Source organism: Tauraco erythrolophus, chromosome 1 (assembly GCF_009769465.1).
Source record: "Tauraco erythrolophus isolate bTauEry1 chromosome 1, bTauEry1.pri, whole genome shotgun sequence".
Lineage (NCBI taxonomy): Eukaryota > Metazoa > Chordata > Aves > Musophagiformes > Musophagidae > Tauraco > Tauraco erythrolophus.
This window is the reverse complement of record NC_141465.1, coordinates 8,169,923-8,189,190: the sequence shown is the minus strand read 5'-3', so window position 1 is coordinate 8,189,190 and position 19,268 is coordinate 8,169,923. Positions and strand designations below refer to the sequence as shown.

At 41.7% G+C, this 19,268-nt stretch overlaps 1 protein-coding gene across 1 annotated transcript; it reads right to left on the bottom strand.

Moving 5' to 3' along the window:
* Nucleotides 1–465: 465 nt before the first annotated feature.
* LOC104377410 (lymphotactin) lies at nucleotides 466–4,080 on the bottom strand. Its single transcript, XM_009984198.2, has 3 exons — nucleotides 3,995–4,080; nucleotides 1,334–1,451; nucleotides 466–606 (listed from the first exon to the last, which is right to left on the bottom strand). The coding sequence occupies exons 1-3, from the start codon at nucleotides 4,062–4,064 to the stop codon at nucleotides 501–503; spliced, it is 294 nt and encodes a 97-aa protein (XP_009982500.1). The 5' UTR covers nucleotides 4,065–4,080; the 3' UTR covers nucleotides 466–500.
* Between the last annotated feature and the right edge of the window lie 15,188 nt (nucleotides 4,081–19,268).

Genomic DNA, 19,268 nt, shown 5'->3' with positions numbered 1-19,268 from the left:
CTGATCAGGTGACAGTCTGAAGCATGATATTAGTTTACTTATAGATTATATAGGTATAAGTAACCATTACATTCTATAGCACCTTCTCAAACTCAGCACTCAATGTGGAACATTCGGACCTCCATCGGGATGGAAGTCTACGCTCACCCAGCTCTGTGGGAGGTTATCTTCTTCCCTACGGTATGTGAGACTATCTGCCATTCACACTTAAATGCCCTACTGGTCGGGACAGCAAGGATGAGCAGATACCTACATTCAGTTGTAAATAAATATTCATTTCAGAAAATAAACAGTGTAACACAGTCCAGCTATAAAACAAAGAAGTCAGCGGGTGTTGAACCAGTGATGAACAGATTCTGGCGAGTTCGTGTTTGTGCAGAGATTTTATTGCCAATTAATAAATAGGAATTCAAAGCAGATACGAAGGCTTTCTTCCCTGTTATGTGCAGCACTGATGATGATTCCATTTAGTTGGCCTTAGATGCATGCCTGGGACAGGATTATTTGCGTTTGGTGGCATGATTTTGATCTATTTTCTTTATAGCAGCCTGCACCCATTTCTGGTTAGGGCTTACACAGATCTTGATGCCTTTTGTGGTGATAAACCTATAGGAAGAAAGAAAGCAAACAAGATGGCCATTAAATTCCAGTCTCCAAACTCAGGTTTACTGTTCTTGGGTTTTATGCAGAACATGAGGAACAATATGGTAAAACCATATTATATGCCAGAGTTTGTAATTGTTAGTCAGAATAACAGCAGTTAGCAACCTTAGTTCCATATTTCTGGCATAGGTATGTATGTAACGTACATGGTCATGTGCATATATACTGACATTTAAAAAAAGGAGCATACCTGGTATTCTGAGATTTTATAGGAAATCATGATGCACATTTACCTCCCAGGAGCAGATTCCAGATTTGATAAAATACATGCTCTTGAGATCAAAAGACCAAACACAGCTCCTATCAGAGTTACCCCAAACTCTTCCAGATGTTCTTTCCCCTTGGCTCAATTCAGTGCATTGGGCTTCTGCCTGCTCCTCCCTGACCTGTCGCTAACATTTTTCCCCACTTTCTGGGAATGAAAGACGTGAGATTTCTGCCAGCATCTGTGAGCAGCATACATCTCCCAGCTCTCTGAGGCCCACCCCTCTTCCCTCACTCCCTCAGCTGCCAGGTGGCTGTTTCATGGGGGAACTGGAAGGGTAACCTGAACTAACCAGATTTAGTGAGTTGGGCCATGAAATGTCTTCTGATGCCCCTTCCTTTTTCCACGGTAGCATGTTTGTTACCATAGACAAGTCTGAAGCTTAACTGTGCTCTGGATACTTACATGATGGCATTTACTGGAGCTTTTTGCTTTTCGTAGCTGACAAGATTTCGGATGTTCAGTTGCTGTGTAGACAGACTTACACAACTGAGTTTGCGCATGGGCTGACTTCCAACGCTTCCTAGAAGGGGAAAAATAGATAAATGACAAAGGCAGTCAATCCTATAGTCATATTTAGCCATATCTTTTTCCATTGTGGTTAGAACGTGAGTGTCTCATGATGTACAGCCACAATACCAGTTATACAAGAGAGCTTAAGGTATTTTTTGTCATGCATCCTGCTATCTCTAAAGTGTTACTGCTATTTCAGTTAGGACACTAGTCTTCATGTGTTCTTCTGAACAATCGTACAATAATTCTCCCCCTAGGGAGTCACTGCTTCCATAGCAGAAAAGGTATTTGGCATCATTCGTAATTAGGTCTGTGTCATCTGAAAAAAAGTGTCCATATGGAGTGGTGCTTAGAACCGACACCTTTACTAGGTGGATTCCCAACTGTCTTCTGAATATGGATCAGTCATTCCCCCTTCTTTCCAAGTGAAGGAAGGGAATGCAAGGCTACTTGTCTCACACTGGACATCCAAAACTAGCATTAAAAAAAAAATTGTTGAAAGAAAGAGAGATAAATCTGCCAGAAGACTAAGTACTTGCATACTCTTGCTGTAAGTCTGGTTTCATAGGCAATGGAGTGCTACTTAATTCTCTCTTTCCTCCAACATTTTCATACGTTTCAGGGAAATGCACTGGTGATTAACCAAGAAGACTGCAGTATCAGTGTAAAATTCTCTGGTCAGTTGTTGCCTTACATGATGATAACTGAAAATGGGAGCTCATTTAAGTGAGCTGCAGTATACGTATACATTACTGGAAGCCTCCGCTTCCTAGTTTCTGGTTTTCTGCCACCCATCAAAGGCAGGTTTGGGAAGGCGTGAGAGGGACAAACAGAACACTGCTGTATTCTGAGGTTTCTTTTTAAAGAATTTATAGCCAAACTGGCTTGAGAAAACTCCAAGACTTGTTCAGGTGCAACTTGCTAAATATAAAATCTGCTTCACAAAATCTCGTTATCTGTAAGCTTTTATTTGTTTGAACTAATTGGAATAGCTGAGGCAAACACACATCAGCCTTTGGAGAGCTGTAGCATAGCCAGTGCACGGATACTGGTGGAGTAGCTAATTCTTGAGATTTTGTTTGCCTGAAGGAATATCTCTTCTGATCTTGCTTTAGTCGCAAGTAACGTGGTGTATTTGTTGATGATTCATTACAAATACATATCTTACTGCTTCACTCAGATTGGTTTTCAAAATGTGGCATTAAAGAGCTCAAAGACAGTCAAGCAATCCTTACTAGTCCTGGAAATGTTCTCTCTACTACTAAACTATCTCGAGGGAATGCATGCAGGGAGTACCAGCTCTAAGCTTGGGAACAAAACCAAACTGCTCCTCAGCTATAATTACCCATTTTTCTGGTGGTTTGTTTTTTAATTTTTCCCTTATCATTCTTTCTAATCCTTTTTCTATCCCTTGCACACCACCTCAGTGTGCTTTTTCAGACTTGGTGATATTTATGACAAATTATACAACCTGGAGAATGACATTGCAAACTGGCAGTCTGTGATGCAAAGCCACATGTTGGTGAGATGAACAGAAGCAGCATTAATGAATGTACGAGAATGTAGTATGATGTACCTCTAGGAGCACTAGGTCAGCATGCTTAGTGTGTAGCTACATACTGTGAATGCTTAGCAGGTCTCAGTTTGGTTTTGGTGTGGTTTTGTGAAGATGCCTTTTCTATGTGCTTCTCTTTGCATATTTTTGTGGGTTTGCATATGGCTTGTATGAGAGTGTTTTCTGTGATTTTTATGTGCTTGTCTGCCTGAATCTGATTGTGTATAAGAAGACGTGCTTATGTGTGTATGGTCATGTTTTTCCATGATCTGTGTAGCCAAAAGTCACAGGCCTAAAAATTACTCTAGACAAACTGATTTAAAGCGTGGCTAATAAGTGTGGCTCATCTCAGTGCTCATAAATGGTCTCAAACAGATGTTAAATGATATGAAATCGGGAAGAGAGAGAAGACATTGTATAAATCCATGGCTCTCCTTTGCAATTTTTGTTCATAGTTTGCCCGTCTGTACCAAAATATTTGGCTAGAAACAAGCAAATAGGCAATATGAAGTACAGAACTGGAAAAACTTTTTAAAATAGGGACATTAGAGGGATTAAGGCTATACAGTTGGAGAAAGACTAAGAAAAGATAATATAATAAAAATACATTCAAAAGTAGTATATCTAGAAAAAGAAAAAAGTACATCTTATTCAAGAAATATATTTCATAAAATGTTATTAACCTATAGAACTCATTGCTGTATAGCATCAGTGAGATTAAAAGACATAGTGTCATGATTTCATGCTTTTAAGAGAGAGAATAATGCACAGAAACCCTCTAAGTGTTCTAAGGCACAGAAACTCTCCTGGCATTAAGGCAGAAGCCAACCACTAACTGACAGGACATCGGATGAAATCTCCCATAAAGCTGCCTTTCTTGCAGTTCTGATCTGGATTTCTTGCGAGTTTTATCTTATGAATCAGCTCTGGCTGAGAACAAATCCTGCTCATCAGACCACTGGTGTAATTCCTGTCTTCCTCTTAGGTCGTAATCTTACCTTTCACCGTGTGCACAGTGAAGATGCCAAGCCAGAAGATGACGAGGATAGCTGCAGCGTGGAGTTTCATTGCTGGTGGCTTCTTTGTTAAGGCGGAGAAGAAGGTGGCTATTGTCAGCCCCCTTTCACAGAGTTTATATATTGTCGTTCAGTGGTCAGTTCTTGTGTTCACTTCTGGGGCGTCATGGGGGGGCTGACTATAAGTGGAAAAAATTGAGTCGCAGTACTTTTTCTGGTGACAGAGAACCACCTTCTTTCTCCCACCCGTCCTTCACTGCCCCCCCTGTGAAGGCTTTTCCTGCTCAAACCCTGCTGTGGTTGCACTTGCTTCTGTGTTGCGAGTAGGGTTTATTTCAAGCTGCAAAAAGTGAGAGCTCTTGTTCTGTAGTGGAAACCTTTAATAAACGTTCCTGTCCTTTCACACCTCGATTTAGAGAGCTGTAGCTAAGCCGCACCGCAGAGGCACAGAGTAACATTCAGAGTTACCTCTTTGACCAATGGACCACTGAAAAGGGGAGCTGTGAGCTGGAGGATGATGGAAACAGGAACATCTTGGCTTTTTCCACAGTGACTGTAGACAGCTGGTCACCAGTTGGTCACTTTAACGTGTAGCTTTGGAGCGGTATCACTCCTGTTTCCTACGTGTGGTGGAACTTGTCAGAACTCTTCTGTTTTGTCCGTGATTTGACATGGCCAAATCTGATACCACTGTGTGCTGGGAGAAGGAAGAGTGAACACACTTCTACATACAGAGTGAGATCCACTAGCCCTCCTGCTGGTCAGGCATAACGAAAATACAATGGTTTCAAAGAGGAGTAAGAGTTTATAAAGTTTTGGTTTTAAATTTCGTTTGTTTGTTTGTTTGGTTTTTTGTTGTTTTTTTTTTTTTTGTGATGTGAGCTTTCTAGTATAAAGAATGGAGGCCAAGAAAGTAACCAGGCAATCAGAAAGGCACAATTTATAAGAAAGAAAAAAAAAGTTCATTGCATTTCCATGTAAACATGGTGTTGATAACAGGTCTGTCAACTTGTTCTAATTGTGTCTCTACCAAAAGTGTCCTTTTTTGCGGTCTGTGATAGTCAGATACCCAGTCATACCCAGCTGTGAAACCCAGCTTTAGGTGTCCTTTCTGTGTTGCAGTAAGGTAGTCTGAGTTACTGGACAGCATTTGTACATGTCAGTGGTTTTGTGTCTGCAAATATTTTTCAAGCAAGCTGTGGACCTCCAGGCCACACACGAAGCAGCACCTGAGCTGGCATCATCGTCCAGAGCCTCTGAGCAGAAATCTCCTCTCATGCGTTACGCTGTGGAGCAGTTCTGTGCCTGGTAGAAAAAGCCATGCTTCGCTAGACCACGGAGACCCGGCTGGGCCAGGCGTGAACAGGTAAGCACCAGGCTGCCTGCTGCCTGGGATTGTAAGGCCAGTGGTACAGAATAGATGTCGGTGCCAAGCCAGAGCAAGTGTAGATTCATGGGAGTGTGAAATTTCCCCTATTCTTACTCTGGGCCTCACCTCAGCTGGTTACTTCCAGTTTTCCACATTCTTGATAACATCAATGTAAATTGATTTGCATGGGGAAATGCAGCATGCGGAAGTTAATTCCCTAAAATTCCCCAGGCAAATTAGGATCAAGCTAAGAAGTGAGCTCAAATACTCAACTCCTTGGCCATAATGGCTGATGTTTAACCTCAGGAACAGTCTGGAGGTCCTGCAGGTAGAGAGCACACTGCTTGATTCGCTTGTATATACACACACATTGTTTGTTCCTTCTGGTTTGATTCTTTCATCTTACATATACTGTGCAACGGCGGGAAAAGCAATGGCCAAAGTAGACAGCAAGCAGGTGTAAGGTACCTGCTGCTTTACTTGAATGGCTGCTAAACTCACTTGCAGCACTAACGTAATTTGTAATGAAATGGAAGCCAAAGCTTCGACCGAAGCCCCCAAAGGACGTGCCTGATGCCACACGGAGGAGTAACCATACTGACCTCAGCAGCACTGCTAGAAAATCTAATGTTAAGTTTTGTGTCCAAGCAGTGTAGCAGCCTGGTGTTTTGTGGAACACTGCCTGAAATCACTCCTTGAATCAGATATTCTAACTTTTGGGCACTTGACAGCTTTGAGATACAAGATAGCAACTTCGTCATTGATGGTAGAGAGAAGTTTTCTCTCCATTAAGAGAGGAGATGCTCTCCCACTTCTGCTCACTGAGATGGTACGTACATGTATATAGTTCTACAGCTTTGAGAGGAAGGGTTGCTAGCTGTATTGATCATGAGCCAGCTCAGAAAAAGTCAGTCCTTCCCACAGAAGCTTCTGCACGTTGTAGATTCATCCCTGAGGTGTTGTTGGAAAGCATGTTGTTTCTTCAGTTTTCCACCATTCTTAGGAATGGTGGGATGGAAAAATTGCCATGTGGCAAGTTTTTCCCCTCTTTGTAGTTCTCATTTGCTGTAGCCTCATGGGCTGTCGTTCTGTGTAGCTGGTTTATGTCCAGCGAAGTCTGTGCTTTGGAGTTTTGTGGGCCAGAGTCCCACAGCCCTCTCTGTGGATATTTGGTGATCGCTGGCATTCTACTGTTGTGTAAGACTCATTTTGCATTTACTCCAGCACCAGCGTGCACTGCCTCTGTGCGGTGGCCAAAGCTTAGAGAGTCTGTAGTGAATGTTAGCAACCCCTTGAACTTGAAGATGTGCCAGCAGGTCACTGTCGCTTTTGAAGACTAAATCAGGGCATTTAGTGACTTTAAGAGGGGACTACGAACCTCAGCTTAGACACATCAGTATCTAAGACAACTGGTTTTAGGGTGGGAGATGCCAACCTCAGGAGATACATGTCTGTGTTATCTACAGAAGCAACATATGCATGTATTTTATGCTGGACACAGTGAGCAAAGTTTGGTAGGATAAATTTGACCCTAATGTATTTTGGTTTTACATTGTTCCTTAAGAGTTGGAGTACTGGTTTAATACCAGCAAGTGACATCCAGCTGTGATATGTACATGACTTTCCTTCCCCTCTTCTTCCTTTGTTTTTAATCCCTTGTGCTCTGTAGATTTCATGATGATTTCATGGGTACTTCTGGCATTTAATTTCACTTATTGCAATTGCTGTTGTCCTTCTATTTGTGCCTTCCTACCGGGCTTGTTAGGTCCTGCTCCACAGTTCAGCATAGCTTAAGCTATTTGCTTGCTTTTAAACTGGTATCTGAATTCATGTCTGCTAAGCAGCACAAATTAGGTACATAATAAAGACCCACCAAAGTCAGTATCCCACTTTAGTATCTGCTTAGTTTTTTAGTTAGATTGGTGCATCGAAGTATGGTCAGATAACAGCTGATGGCAGAATTGGCCTGGTTTAGGAAGTTTCTGTCCCTCACCTGGAAATAGCAGTTTATGTTCACTCTTTTTCCTTCATATTGTCATGGAGTAGAAACATACTAATGCTTGGTGCTCACATCTCAACTGAGAGACAATGACTTTTAATCTAATTTGATAACTTAAATCACATTTTTAATAACTACTCTGTTTTGTGCTGGCTTTGGCAGAACTCTTCCTTTAGAAATGTAACGCAATTAACTATACTTTCTCTTAATCATAATAGAGCTTTTGTTTGTAGACCATTTGTTTCCACTACCGTACTGCCAGCTTTTCTCTGCTGGCTTTTCCCTGGTCCTGTTAACATGCTCCTCCCTTGATGTATCATGTGCTCTTAGATAAGCTAGTTGAATCAAAATCTTTCCATCAGTCATCCAACTCTGAAGCATTCAGATATGTAAAATTCGACTGAGAACGATTTGGTTTGAAAAGGACCTTGAACCAAACGTACAAAGGCTACTCTACACTCTATAGTCAACTATACAATCAGCTTTATGCAGGCATGCACCTGTTCTGCTGAGGTTTTAAGCTGACTGGGCATGAATGTGGCATTCTCCACATAGCAGAGGTCATTGGTCTTTTCTTTCATTCAGTGCTAGGTTGTTTGGGGTTTTTTTTGGTGTTGTTTTGTTTCGTTGGTTTTTGTTTGTTTGGTTTTTCCAACGAGCAGTTATACAGTCACCCAAGAGTTTTCTAAGAGGAAGACTCTGATCCTCATCTTTATAGCCTTAGTTTGTCTTGTCTGTTTTGGTTCTTTGTGAGATGCATACCAGGAAACTAACTAAACACCATGTGATGCCATTGCTGCAGAGAATCACAGAGGTGACTATAGCTCAGTTCTGAGAAGGTATCTAAATATGTATATGCCAAAACTGTAGCTAAATACCTTTGGAAATTTGTAGAATATTTTCAGTCCATCCTATTGCTTTTTTTTTTTTCCTTTTTTTTTTTTGTCATTTCTTTTTCTGCTTTCTCTTCCTCAGCCCTCACATAAACCAGAGAATGCAGATTTTGTTTAGCATTTCTTTCTGTGCGTGCCATATCTGTAGGATCAAGGATGTGGGAACCAAGTCTTACTCTGTTAGTCTTCAGGAGAAGAATCAAGCCTACTGTGCGAAAAATAAATATACTTCTTGGTTAACCATGGATAGTCAGTATCTGCAGACACCGGAGATGGGTCTGAACCAATATGTTGCTTCTGGGTAAACCTGAGCTTTCCTAAGAAAACTGAAGAAGCTCAGACGCTTATGCTTTTTCAGTGGGGACAGTTTCCTCAGCTGTATCTCATGCTCTGGAGAGAGCCCCTTGGCCAATCTGTATGTGTTTGGATTCCTTTGCTCCATGACAGTCATCAGAGGGAATATGTTGAAGAGCTAAGATTGTTAGGGGAAAAGGGGAATTACAGGTGTAAGAATACACATCAGTGATATTTGTGTGCCTTCACTCTCATCTGTTGTGCGTGTGCTGTTATTTACAAGTACACAGACTTCTTCTTCGCTGCCATTAAATACTTTTGTAGTCTGTTTTAATGAATGTTTGGAGTGGGGGCTATGCAAAAGAGAATCGCAAATAAAGCAGCAGAAGCAGTAAGCCTGGGTTTGACTTTCAGTCCTTTATCTGCTAACTTCTCTTGCCTCCACCCAAGACTTATTCTAACTCCTCAGCATGTGTTCGCACCTGCCGGAGAAAACCATGCACGCTCTCCACATGCTTGTGGCTGTCTAGCTGACGTGCTGACAGGCCGACTGGCTAGTGCAAGCATCAAATACCCCTCTTCTACTGGCTTTTCCCCACAGTGGAGGCACCATGTTGAGTCTTTCTCCTGTTCACACACTAGGTTTTAGAAAAATCCATAGGAATTTCCGTCTTTTGTTTAGCATTGGTTGAAATTGGCCAGTGAATTAAAAAAAAAAAAATTAAGGAAAGACAGACGAATAATGCAAAATTCCTTTTTTGAAAACATCACCTTTTCTGAACTTTCCAAAAGGGAATCCTTGAGATTTATTTCTTCTGTTTTTTTCCCACATAGCTGATTTCTAATAAATGCATTTGTTTAAAACAGTAATTATACCTGTAAGCATTTTTAATAATCAAACCTTCATGACGTCCTACGATGGAGTTTAACAAATTTGAGAAATTTTAATTTGCGGTTATGGTGTTAATCCCTATGAATTCCAGGAAAAAAAAAGAGAAGAAGGTAGTAAGAGATCACTCGAGAATCTTTGCAAGAGAAATCCATTCAATGAGGATATTTTTTTCTTCCATCAAAGAGAGTATGATAGCCTCTGGAATAGGTACTTTTCTACTTCACCTCTCAGATGAAGTACTGTCACACTTTCTAACCACGCCACTGGTGAGGTCCCTTGCCTTGCTTCACACTGGTTACTATAATCTGACCGTTTTGGGCCACATCCTGTTCCACAAAGTGTTATAGAATTTCTTAAAACTAATCACAGCACGTGATCCCCATCAGCCCTCTGCAGCGAAACTTTGTGCTCATGCAGCTGTACCCTTAAACGGATACAGACTGAGAAGTATTTTTCTCTCAGTTGGCTTTTGTATTTCCTTAGCCATTTGCTCAGTGAGCCCAGAACAGCAGGAGAGTCACTGTGTAAATGAAGGCTTAAATGAGAGGGGCAAGGAAAAAAGAGCTCAGCTCACAGGGCCCTGCAGCAAACACCCACTCTTGAAAATGTTCCACTCTGAACTTTCTAAAAGAGAGTCCTTGGGGTTTGTTCTCTGGGTTTTTCCCTCTCATAATCACCGTGAGCGTGAAAGCACGTGTTAGACAAATGCATCAGTCTACATTATTCACCTGAGCTCACTGCAGTGAGTGATGTGATGAAGGCAAGAGGGGATGGGAAAATTCCCCCCCTTCCCCCTCAAGTTAGCATTCATTTTATTCTTTGCAGTTTCAGAGATCAGGCTGTGACTGTTAAATGCTGTTTCACTTTTCCTTTGCAAACTACTTTTATCTCTCACTAAGGGCTGCAGAAACCCCCACCATGTCTAAGACAGTAGTAAATTAAGAGCTCCCTCCCATGGTTATCATATTTCTTGCACTTAATTTAGCTGATTTCAGTGTGATCATGGGCCGCTATATCCCTCCCCCATGGTTCAGCATGGCCCCATGTGCAGCCCTCCACTCAGTCTAGCAAAGCATGTCAGACCTGGTGAATGCCCTCACTCTCCTCTCAGACACAAAACCAGCCCAAATTAGCCACGTGTCCCAGTGGCCAGTAAGGCTACCTGCTTGTGCCATGTCTAGTTTCAGATTATCGGTTTGCTCTCTGTGCACTAGCTTATTTACTGGCATAGGACACTGGTTTCTTCCATCCCCTGTACTGCCTTCTTTGGAATAAACAATTATTTTCCCCGTTTTCTACACAGAATGAAAGGGAGGCTACTGGTATCATAGTATCAAAGGCATACATGGGAACAGGTGACCTAATCTCTGCTTGGTGGGACAGTTTGTACTTCAGAGCTAAGCAGCTATTGATGCAGCCCCAAATTAAATGGGACCAGAGTCAGCTGATTGTTGCTAGTTAAAAAATTTGGGGACTGCTCTGCCTGTTTATCCTAGTCCTTATCTTGCTGCAGCTCTGCTCTTTGTTGGTCCACCTGTGAACTATTTTGTCTCTTCTCACCATGTGCAACCAGCAGATTCTTTGTAAGTAAGGACATTGCTCTTGCAAAGTGCTTCACTCCTGAGGTTCTCAAAAGGTTGTAAGAGCATTGGAAAGTATAATTAGCTCACCTATCACAAAAGAGAAAACAAGTCTGGCAAAACAGAGAGGTAGTGCTGTAGCAGTGCACTGTTCCTCAAATCGGCGGTGGAGAGGGCATTGTAGCTCTCAGGCACCACTTGTCTTTGCTGTATTCTTGTGCTGTCAGGGGATGGAGCTCTGTTGTTCAGTTAGATGCAAAATAAACTGTATGGCCTAAGTCTCAAAGGCATTAGGAAATAGCTACTGTGAAATAAGTAGGAGCTGGACTCTCACCTTGAGTCAGCAGTAGCATTTTTCAGTTTGCTATAGTTATTAATGTTCAGGTAAGATCCATATGTATGTTTTATTGTTTGGCAGTGAAGCCCACCGGAGGTGTGCAGGTCTGGTGCTCCTTGCAGAACTGCAAGAGTTCCCTCCTGGGGAACTGGAGCTGGGAAGTTTGCAAACTCTTTGACTCCGTCTCCACATTTGTGCCTTGATCCTTCCATCAGAGAGTCAGCTGAGCCTCACAGGCGTGATTTGTTCTTCAGCCTTGAAGCAGGCTTATGCTCCCACCTGATCTCTTCTTTCTTCTATGTCCTGTGACTAAATATATCTCATTCCTGTGTTATTACTTTGTGAGGGAGCACGACTCTTATTGCAAATCAACTTGACAACTCATCAGCTGGATCAGGGTCCAAAGTCCTGCCTATTTTCTCTAGACTCTTGTGTACCTGTTTGCTTCTCCTCTGAGTGGGGTGACAAAGGTGGGTCATGGAGGCTGCGCCTCCTCCCCATGCACTCTCTGTTCCTTCAGACCTTGGCTTGTAACATAGGCAGCTTGTGCAGGGAGTATAGGCCATGTTACAGTGCCACTGTGCTGTTCTGCTACAAGGTCTCACCACCTCGGTGTATGGCAGGTAAGTACAAAGGAAAGGGAGAGAACATAGAGCTTTCAGGGAATGTTGTAAAGGGAAAGTGGCTGGAGGTAGCTGCAGTCTAGTCTAGGTAAGTCATAGTCTTTAATGACTTATCTAATCTCTTATTACCTATTCTCTGGTGATTTAAGCTTTACCTTAGGGGGAGAAAAGGTTGAAAGGTGTGCCATGAACCCAGGCCCTAAACCTGGGAGAATTAGTGAGCCTGAGGAACCAAGGGAAAAGAGAGACTGCAAAGAGAAGAAACCGGCAGGCAAGCGTTAAGCCTCCTCTCCCTGGACAGAGGTGCTGGGGGAAGAGGAGGGAATTCTCAAGAGTTTAGAGGCTTGGTTGCCTTGGGGAAATGCAGCCTAATAAAATGGATTTCAGGGGCAACCTGAGCTGGCTTCTTTTGCTGTGAGGAAAGAAACTGAGTGTTGTTGGCCATGTTGTGAACACCTCTCATTCTTCCCAGTCAGGGACTGGAGAGACTGATCTTGGACCTGCCCTGGCCTGCCAATACTTCACTGCCAGGTTAGAAGGAGGCACCTTTTCCCAGCAGCTATTCTCTGCAGCAGCCTTTGTCATGCAGGAGGTCAGGGTAGGTGGCCTACTGGTCCTTTCTGGCCAAAAAAAAACTGCTGAAAACCTTTATCCCTCAGCAGAGCTTGCCTTGCAGCAATTCCGTTGCAGCTGACTTTGGGCATGACCTTGCTTAGGGCATCTTCAGAGTAGGAGGAAGGAGGATCGAGTTCAAACAGGCGAGAATCAGGTTTTGTGCCTTCATGATCCTGATGGCTGTTGTGCCTTGGAGGCTCCATGTGCTCCGGTTGCTTTGTGTGGGTAGCTCTAGCTGGAGCCCAGCAAGGCGGCGAACTGGTGAGGCAGCACAGAGGTAGTTTAAAATCAACAGGGTGTACCAGCCAGAGATAACGTGCCATGCTCAGAACGGGAGAGAAATGACTGTCAGAGCTGTTTTTTCAAGACCTTAATTTCATGTAACAATGCCTGAATATGAAACTCCCTCTTTCTAGCAGCTGACTGTTGAGGAGCATCTACTTTTGAGTTTTATTTTCTAGGTTGTGTGTTAAGTTTGTTTACAGGCATGGTCGCACAGCGCAGAGACACCCGTTGACCTTTGCTTCTTACAACAGCAAGGCAGAATCACAAGACTTTCCACAAACTCGGGCTTGATAAGCTGCCAATATCTACTGAAGTGTAGTTCATTCCTGCTTGAAGTTGGGCTGGACTGTACCCCAGCACCACCAGCAGCTTTGCTTGCCTATGGAGCCATTGTGCAGCTGAACTCACTGCCCACCACAGCAGCTGAAGTCCCCAGCACAGATGAGGTCTAAGTAACACACTGCAGAGCAGCAGGATCTGTCTGCACAGCAGACCCTGCAGCACTGGGAACTCTGAGGGGCACATGGGGCATTCTCTGGGCTGCTTCTACGGGTTGTGCAAAATGAGACTAAGGAAAACCTGTCTGTTTCCTAAGGGCAGATTTTTTAGGTGTCCGCAGGTTGAAAGCGTTACAAATCACTGCACTTGAATGATTCTGATTTCCAGGCCAGAGCATGGGCAAGTAATTTGATTTGGGCAGAATAATAGAAATAATAATAATAGTATTTTCCTTGAGCAGCCACATCATGATTTTATTTCTGAATGAACAGGATGACTTCTACTGTCCTTCTAGATACTTGTAAAGCCCTTTTCACCATAGATTTCACCTGCCCCGGAGGAATTTTTTCTCATTCCCCTCTATATGACAATATGAGATCAGGCCTGCCTGGTGCAGTGTGAACATGTGAATAGCACTTAGAAAAAATGCATAAAAGGTTGCATGTGTTTTGTCACACTTTCTATGTGATGTGTGGTCTTGTCCCTGTTTTGCCTGACCACTAAAGGAACTGGAGAGAAAAAAAGACACTCAGCTGAAGCAGAGCAGGGCAGAAAAATGTAATTCTCCATACCTTCCACCTTCTTTGCTGTAATTGTTACAGTGACCCTTCCTTTCCACACCATCTGGATTAAACAATTGAGTTCAAACTAACAACGACCTGTCTATCCAAAGTTATCCATTCTCATACATCTTGGCATCTCAAAATCCTGATCGGGATCAAGAGGACTTCTCAGCTGGTTCCAAATAGTGAAAAAAATAAGATGAGTGTTAGCCCAGCATGTAAAACCAAACATATACCTTCTCTTGCTGCTCGTGCCTCTGACTCGGTTTGAAGTGATGTGCTGAGCATAGGTCTCATCCATAAAAACAACCGAGTGTCTTAAAACATATAAAGGCACCCTGGAGCAAAAACGTGCTTGTGTGGCAAAAGCTGGACAGGCGTCACATTTTTTCCTTTCATCTTTGAGTATTCTGTTTGAACTCAGGCTTCTTTGGAGCCGTTGGCAAGTAAGCGCGTGCTCGTACACGCCGCCAGCTTAGCAGGGTGCCTCTGTGCTGGCTGGTTTTGCCTGCGCTTGTGCTGCTGCAGAGTGGCAATTCCAGGAGGCACAGAGAGCTTGCTGCAGGTTTTCTGCTTTCTTTAAAAGCCTGGACTCCAGAGGGGCTTTGATCAAGGGGAGCTTTCCTTCCTGCCCCTGCCTGCATAGCTGTTTTCCACAGGGTTTGCAGGTAGGGAGCCAGGTGCCTCTCCAGGTGTGCCAGGTTGTAAGCTGACCCAGTGGGTGACAGCAGAGTCCCAAATGCTGTGGAAACTGTGTTCGGAGCCCATCTGAAACTGCCTGTTTCTGTTTTTCCTGGTAATAAACAGCATGGTGGTTGGTGAGTGTGGTCTTGGGGCCATTTTTACCAGTGGGTGCAGACCTTGCCAGTGAATTTTGGGATCCTATTCTGAGAATGAGAAAGGCTGTCAGCTTATATAAAGTATTATGCAAGAAATTATTCTAGGGAGAATTCAAAGCTGATTTTTCCTCCCACCTGTGGCTATCCATTACATTTTGCCTACGTGTTCTTTCCATGCCTTTTTTATTCTTTCCAGAACTTAATACCTAGGCTCCTGAGGACATTAGCAATGCTTGATTGCAGCCCCTAGCCCCTGTGCCTCAGTGCCGTAGCTCTGGTATTACAGGAGCGGGAATGTCCTTGGCCTCTTACTCAGCTGCTCTGTGAGCAGGAAACAACACCTCATTAATATCTTTTACTGACCATGATTGCTAGGTGCTGCTTTGTGGAATGAGAGAAGGAAAAGGCTCTTTTATGGTATTTAGCCTATCTCTTGGATATTTATAGGTCTACCCTGCCTATAAATAAATGTGTAACAGGAATTGTCTCAGCGCAAGATATCGATGGACCTAGTGCTGTGCCAGCGTGGCCTCTACTCCGAGCCCTTGCAGGCTGGAGCAAGTGCATGCAGTCTGGGGGCCTGCTGCGCTGCCGATATGGGATACCGGGTGCTTTGGAGGCGTTGGGAGTGGGTGGCTTGGGGGGAGTGGTGCTTCCACTCCGTAAAGCAGGGGACGCCCCTGGGAGCACCCTGTCAGGGCCCTGGGTGCACTGGGGAGCACCTTATAGCAGATACAGGAGCACAAGAAACACTCATTACTGCTGACTTTTGAGCCCACTTTCACTTAAATCAGGAGCAGCTTGATACTGATATGGACTAGTAGGACCTGTGCCCTACGAGTTCTAGCCTGTCTCATGTGCCATACGTTAGATTAAATTTATCATGTACAGTGATGGAAATTTCTGTCTTTCATGGTACACTTCTCTGTGAAGAGACTGAGTGATTCCATCTCTGGAGAAACCGGATAGTGTGATACTGTAATAGGAAAGCACAGAAGTATAGCACAGCTATATATATGCACAGCTTTTGTGCACGGGGATACTACATAGTCTAATTTACGTTTACTCTCTTGCATACTTCAGATCTCTGCAGGATGGATTTCATTGAATAATGAGTTTCTTTCATTGATTCATCTATTTAGGACCATCCTTCTGGGGTGATTAGTGACAGGACATTAGATGCTGCTTCATCCTGCGCTTTACTCTGAAAGAACTGCTGATGCTTCTATACAAAGTGTGCACAAATATTGCACCACTGCTGGGGAATGGCAGCTGCCTTTGGGTTCAGTATGTCCTAATGGTCAAGAGTTTCAATTTAGCATTAAAGCATTAGTCATGTTCTGAAAGAAAGGGACCTTCACCCAAGTTCCTACAATACTTCCTCTTTCTGCTTGCTTCTTAGAGATCTCCTGTGTGGCTATTTCCAGAGGTCTGGAATAGGTATCTAAGCAAAGGTGGCTAACAGGTAGAGAATACAAGTGGAAAACAATTCACACATCCAAGCACTTCTGCTGGAAAACTAAACCTAGGAATTGCGCTTACCTGATGTAGAAATGGAAGATTCAGTGTGACTTACATAATGGATACAGCTGAGGCTGAGAAAATGCAACCAAAATTTCAATTCTGGATTCTCAGAGAGAACAGAAAATGATCTATGGATAAGACATTGCTGACTCACAGTTATTTGATAAATAATATTAATGATAATAATTATGCTTAATACAATAATATAGTTCAGAAGCTTTTTCACAAATGATTGTCAAATTTGGATGAAGGAAAATTCATCAGATTAAATGATTCTCTACTAGTCACTCAATAGGATCTACAAGGGACTGATTTTAAGTCACTTCAATTTTAAATCAGCAAGCTTAGAATTGTCTTTTAATTCAATTACTTTAATTACATTTTTTTTTGTACTTGTATTTTCCCAAATTGAGAATTGCAGCACTAATTATAAAATATTTTTATTTGATTGCTATAATCAAATAAAAACCTTTACACAAAACAAGGTGGTTTTTTTTAGCTAATAAGGATGTTCTGTACCTGTGTATATTTAAGCAATTATATAAAAATATTTTTTTGCATTGTAATATTCCCATTGTTGTAGATATAGGAAAAGGTGAATGAAATGTTGTGTATTTATGGCATAATTAACTTTCTATTATCATTTGTATCAAGTTAATTTTGGAAGGAAGCTGGAACGCAGATTTATACATTGAAAACCAACATTCTAAATAATTTCTAATATGACTTAAAAGGTTCTCCACGCTGAACAAATTTTGAAATCTTCCGTAGAAGTTGCACTCTACAGAATTCTCGATAACAGCAGCGAATATGCCAATATAGAAACTCTGTAGGTGCTGACATTTGAATGAATAGAAATTTTCTTAATTCAGGAAATGGTTTGTCGTACTTTATTTATAAAGTGGGATATGATAATTTAGTTAAAGATATTTCATCTCATTCTTTCTATTAAAAAATGTAACATGTTTAATTATAAAAGCTCACTGATTCAATAAATGACAGTTTTCAATTGCTTAATTTATAGTATTGTAGTTATTAATATTTGTTGGTTTAAGTTCATTTGAGCTGTAAAATAGGTTCATTTTTAAAAGTATAATATAATTGGAGAAAGATTTGACTAAAATGAAAACCTCTATTCTGATACTTTGAATAATTGATTTTTCTCTACCTTGTTTACTTATAACAGACTGAAGTTTCAAAAAAGATAAAGCTCCCTCATTAAATATAAAGATTGCTGAAATCAAAGAAAACAACAAGTAGTCAGCAGTGATTACAGCAAATTGCTCTATGTGGTTCGGAGTAAGAGCTCAGGTTTCTAATAGCAATAGAAATGTAATTTTCCTTCACATTGAAACTAATTTAAGAGGTTTATTTATTGGCTGCCTATACTTTAAACTACCAGAATCTATTTAAACTCTGTGCAGGAGATGGGTGTGTAACTGGTGTTGGATGTATGCCTGTTCTGGATGGGGACTTCACACAGCAGTAGGTTCTCTCTCTCCTCACATGGCCTACAGCGTGTTTGTGGCATGGAGCAGTACCAATGGGATACACATTGCTGGTGGCAAATCTGCCTCTGCTTACTTCCTCGCATGGAGCAGTCCTGGGAAGTTCAGAGTTACGCTTCGTGCATGTCGAGTCAGTTAGATATGTAAATATCTTAAAAACTGTGGAGCTGTAATTCATAACTCTGATTTTTTAAAAAATGTATTGAATAAGTTAGTGTATATTCTGCTCCATTTTGGCACTGGGAGGTTGAATTGACAAGCAGAAGTCTTGGGATATTGCTTTCTTTGCTTCATTTTATTCTTTCTCCTGTTGTTTCTAATGTCAGTCTTTGCAGCTTTGATCAAAGAAAGCTTTGAAAACCTTTCTTCTTCAGCTCTTAAGAAACTGTGACTTTAGATAGACTAACTTCGTAAATGCAGAGCCCAACTCCCTCCTGTTTAAAGAAAGTCAGCCCTTCTCAGTGTGGAAACATGTACCTCTTCAATGAGGAATCCAAAGCAGAGAATTAGGAGGTTTGGTTCATCCAAAAGAATTCTGCAAAATAACTTTGTAAAATGATGTAAATGAAAACATAGGTTTAAAAAAAACTATTTCATTTATGTTTAATGGAAATGGAACTAGGCTTTCTTTGCCTGCTCTTATTAATGTAGACTTAGTGCAAATGTGAAGTTATATTATGAAAAGATAGAAGATAAACAGAAGGATAAGACTGGAAATAACCACATTGACTGAGCCCATATTAGGCTGACTGAATCTCAGAAAGTAAGCAAACAGATTCACTAATGGATTCATTTTACTGCCTTAGCTCTAGCAATTTATCCTGAACCAGGCTCTGCTATTTTCCCAGTTTCCCTTCATTTTATCCCTTGCAAGCAAAATAACGCGCATCTAACACCTACAGCAGTGATACAATCCAAAAATGTTTGTCTGTCTTTATGATTTGTTACAAGATGATACAATCTGTGCTTTCTTTCCTTTCTTCTTTTGTTCTCCAAATTATTATCAATTGGCCTCGATCTCTACTGTTTTCTTCTACTGTCGATACTTAAGGTTGGAGTCACATGACAAACTGGACAAAACCACAGAAAACTTCTATAGGATAAAAAGAAAACTTGAATGTATGTGTGGAGTATTTGATTGTATATCTTTTGCCTTTATTTTTCTAATAGTGAACTCCAATTTTAATAGAATTATCATTGCATAGCATACTCTGATCATTGACATGCTGTAGGAATTCACTATTTTGTCTTAATCTTGGGCTCAGCAAGATCATTGGGTCAGGATACTGTCAGATTAAGTAAATTACCTTTAAATAAAAGATTGAATACTGACAGAAATATGCAAGCTAGGTCATTTATTAAGTTCCTTCTTTTCAGTGTTCCTAATATTGTGAAAAATTTATATCTGAAGACTGTTTACACTTTTTGTCTGGCAAT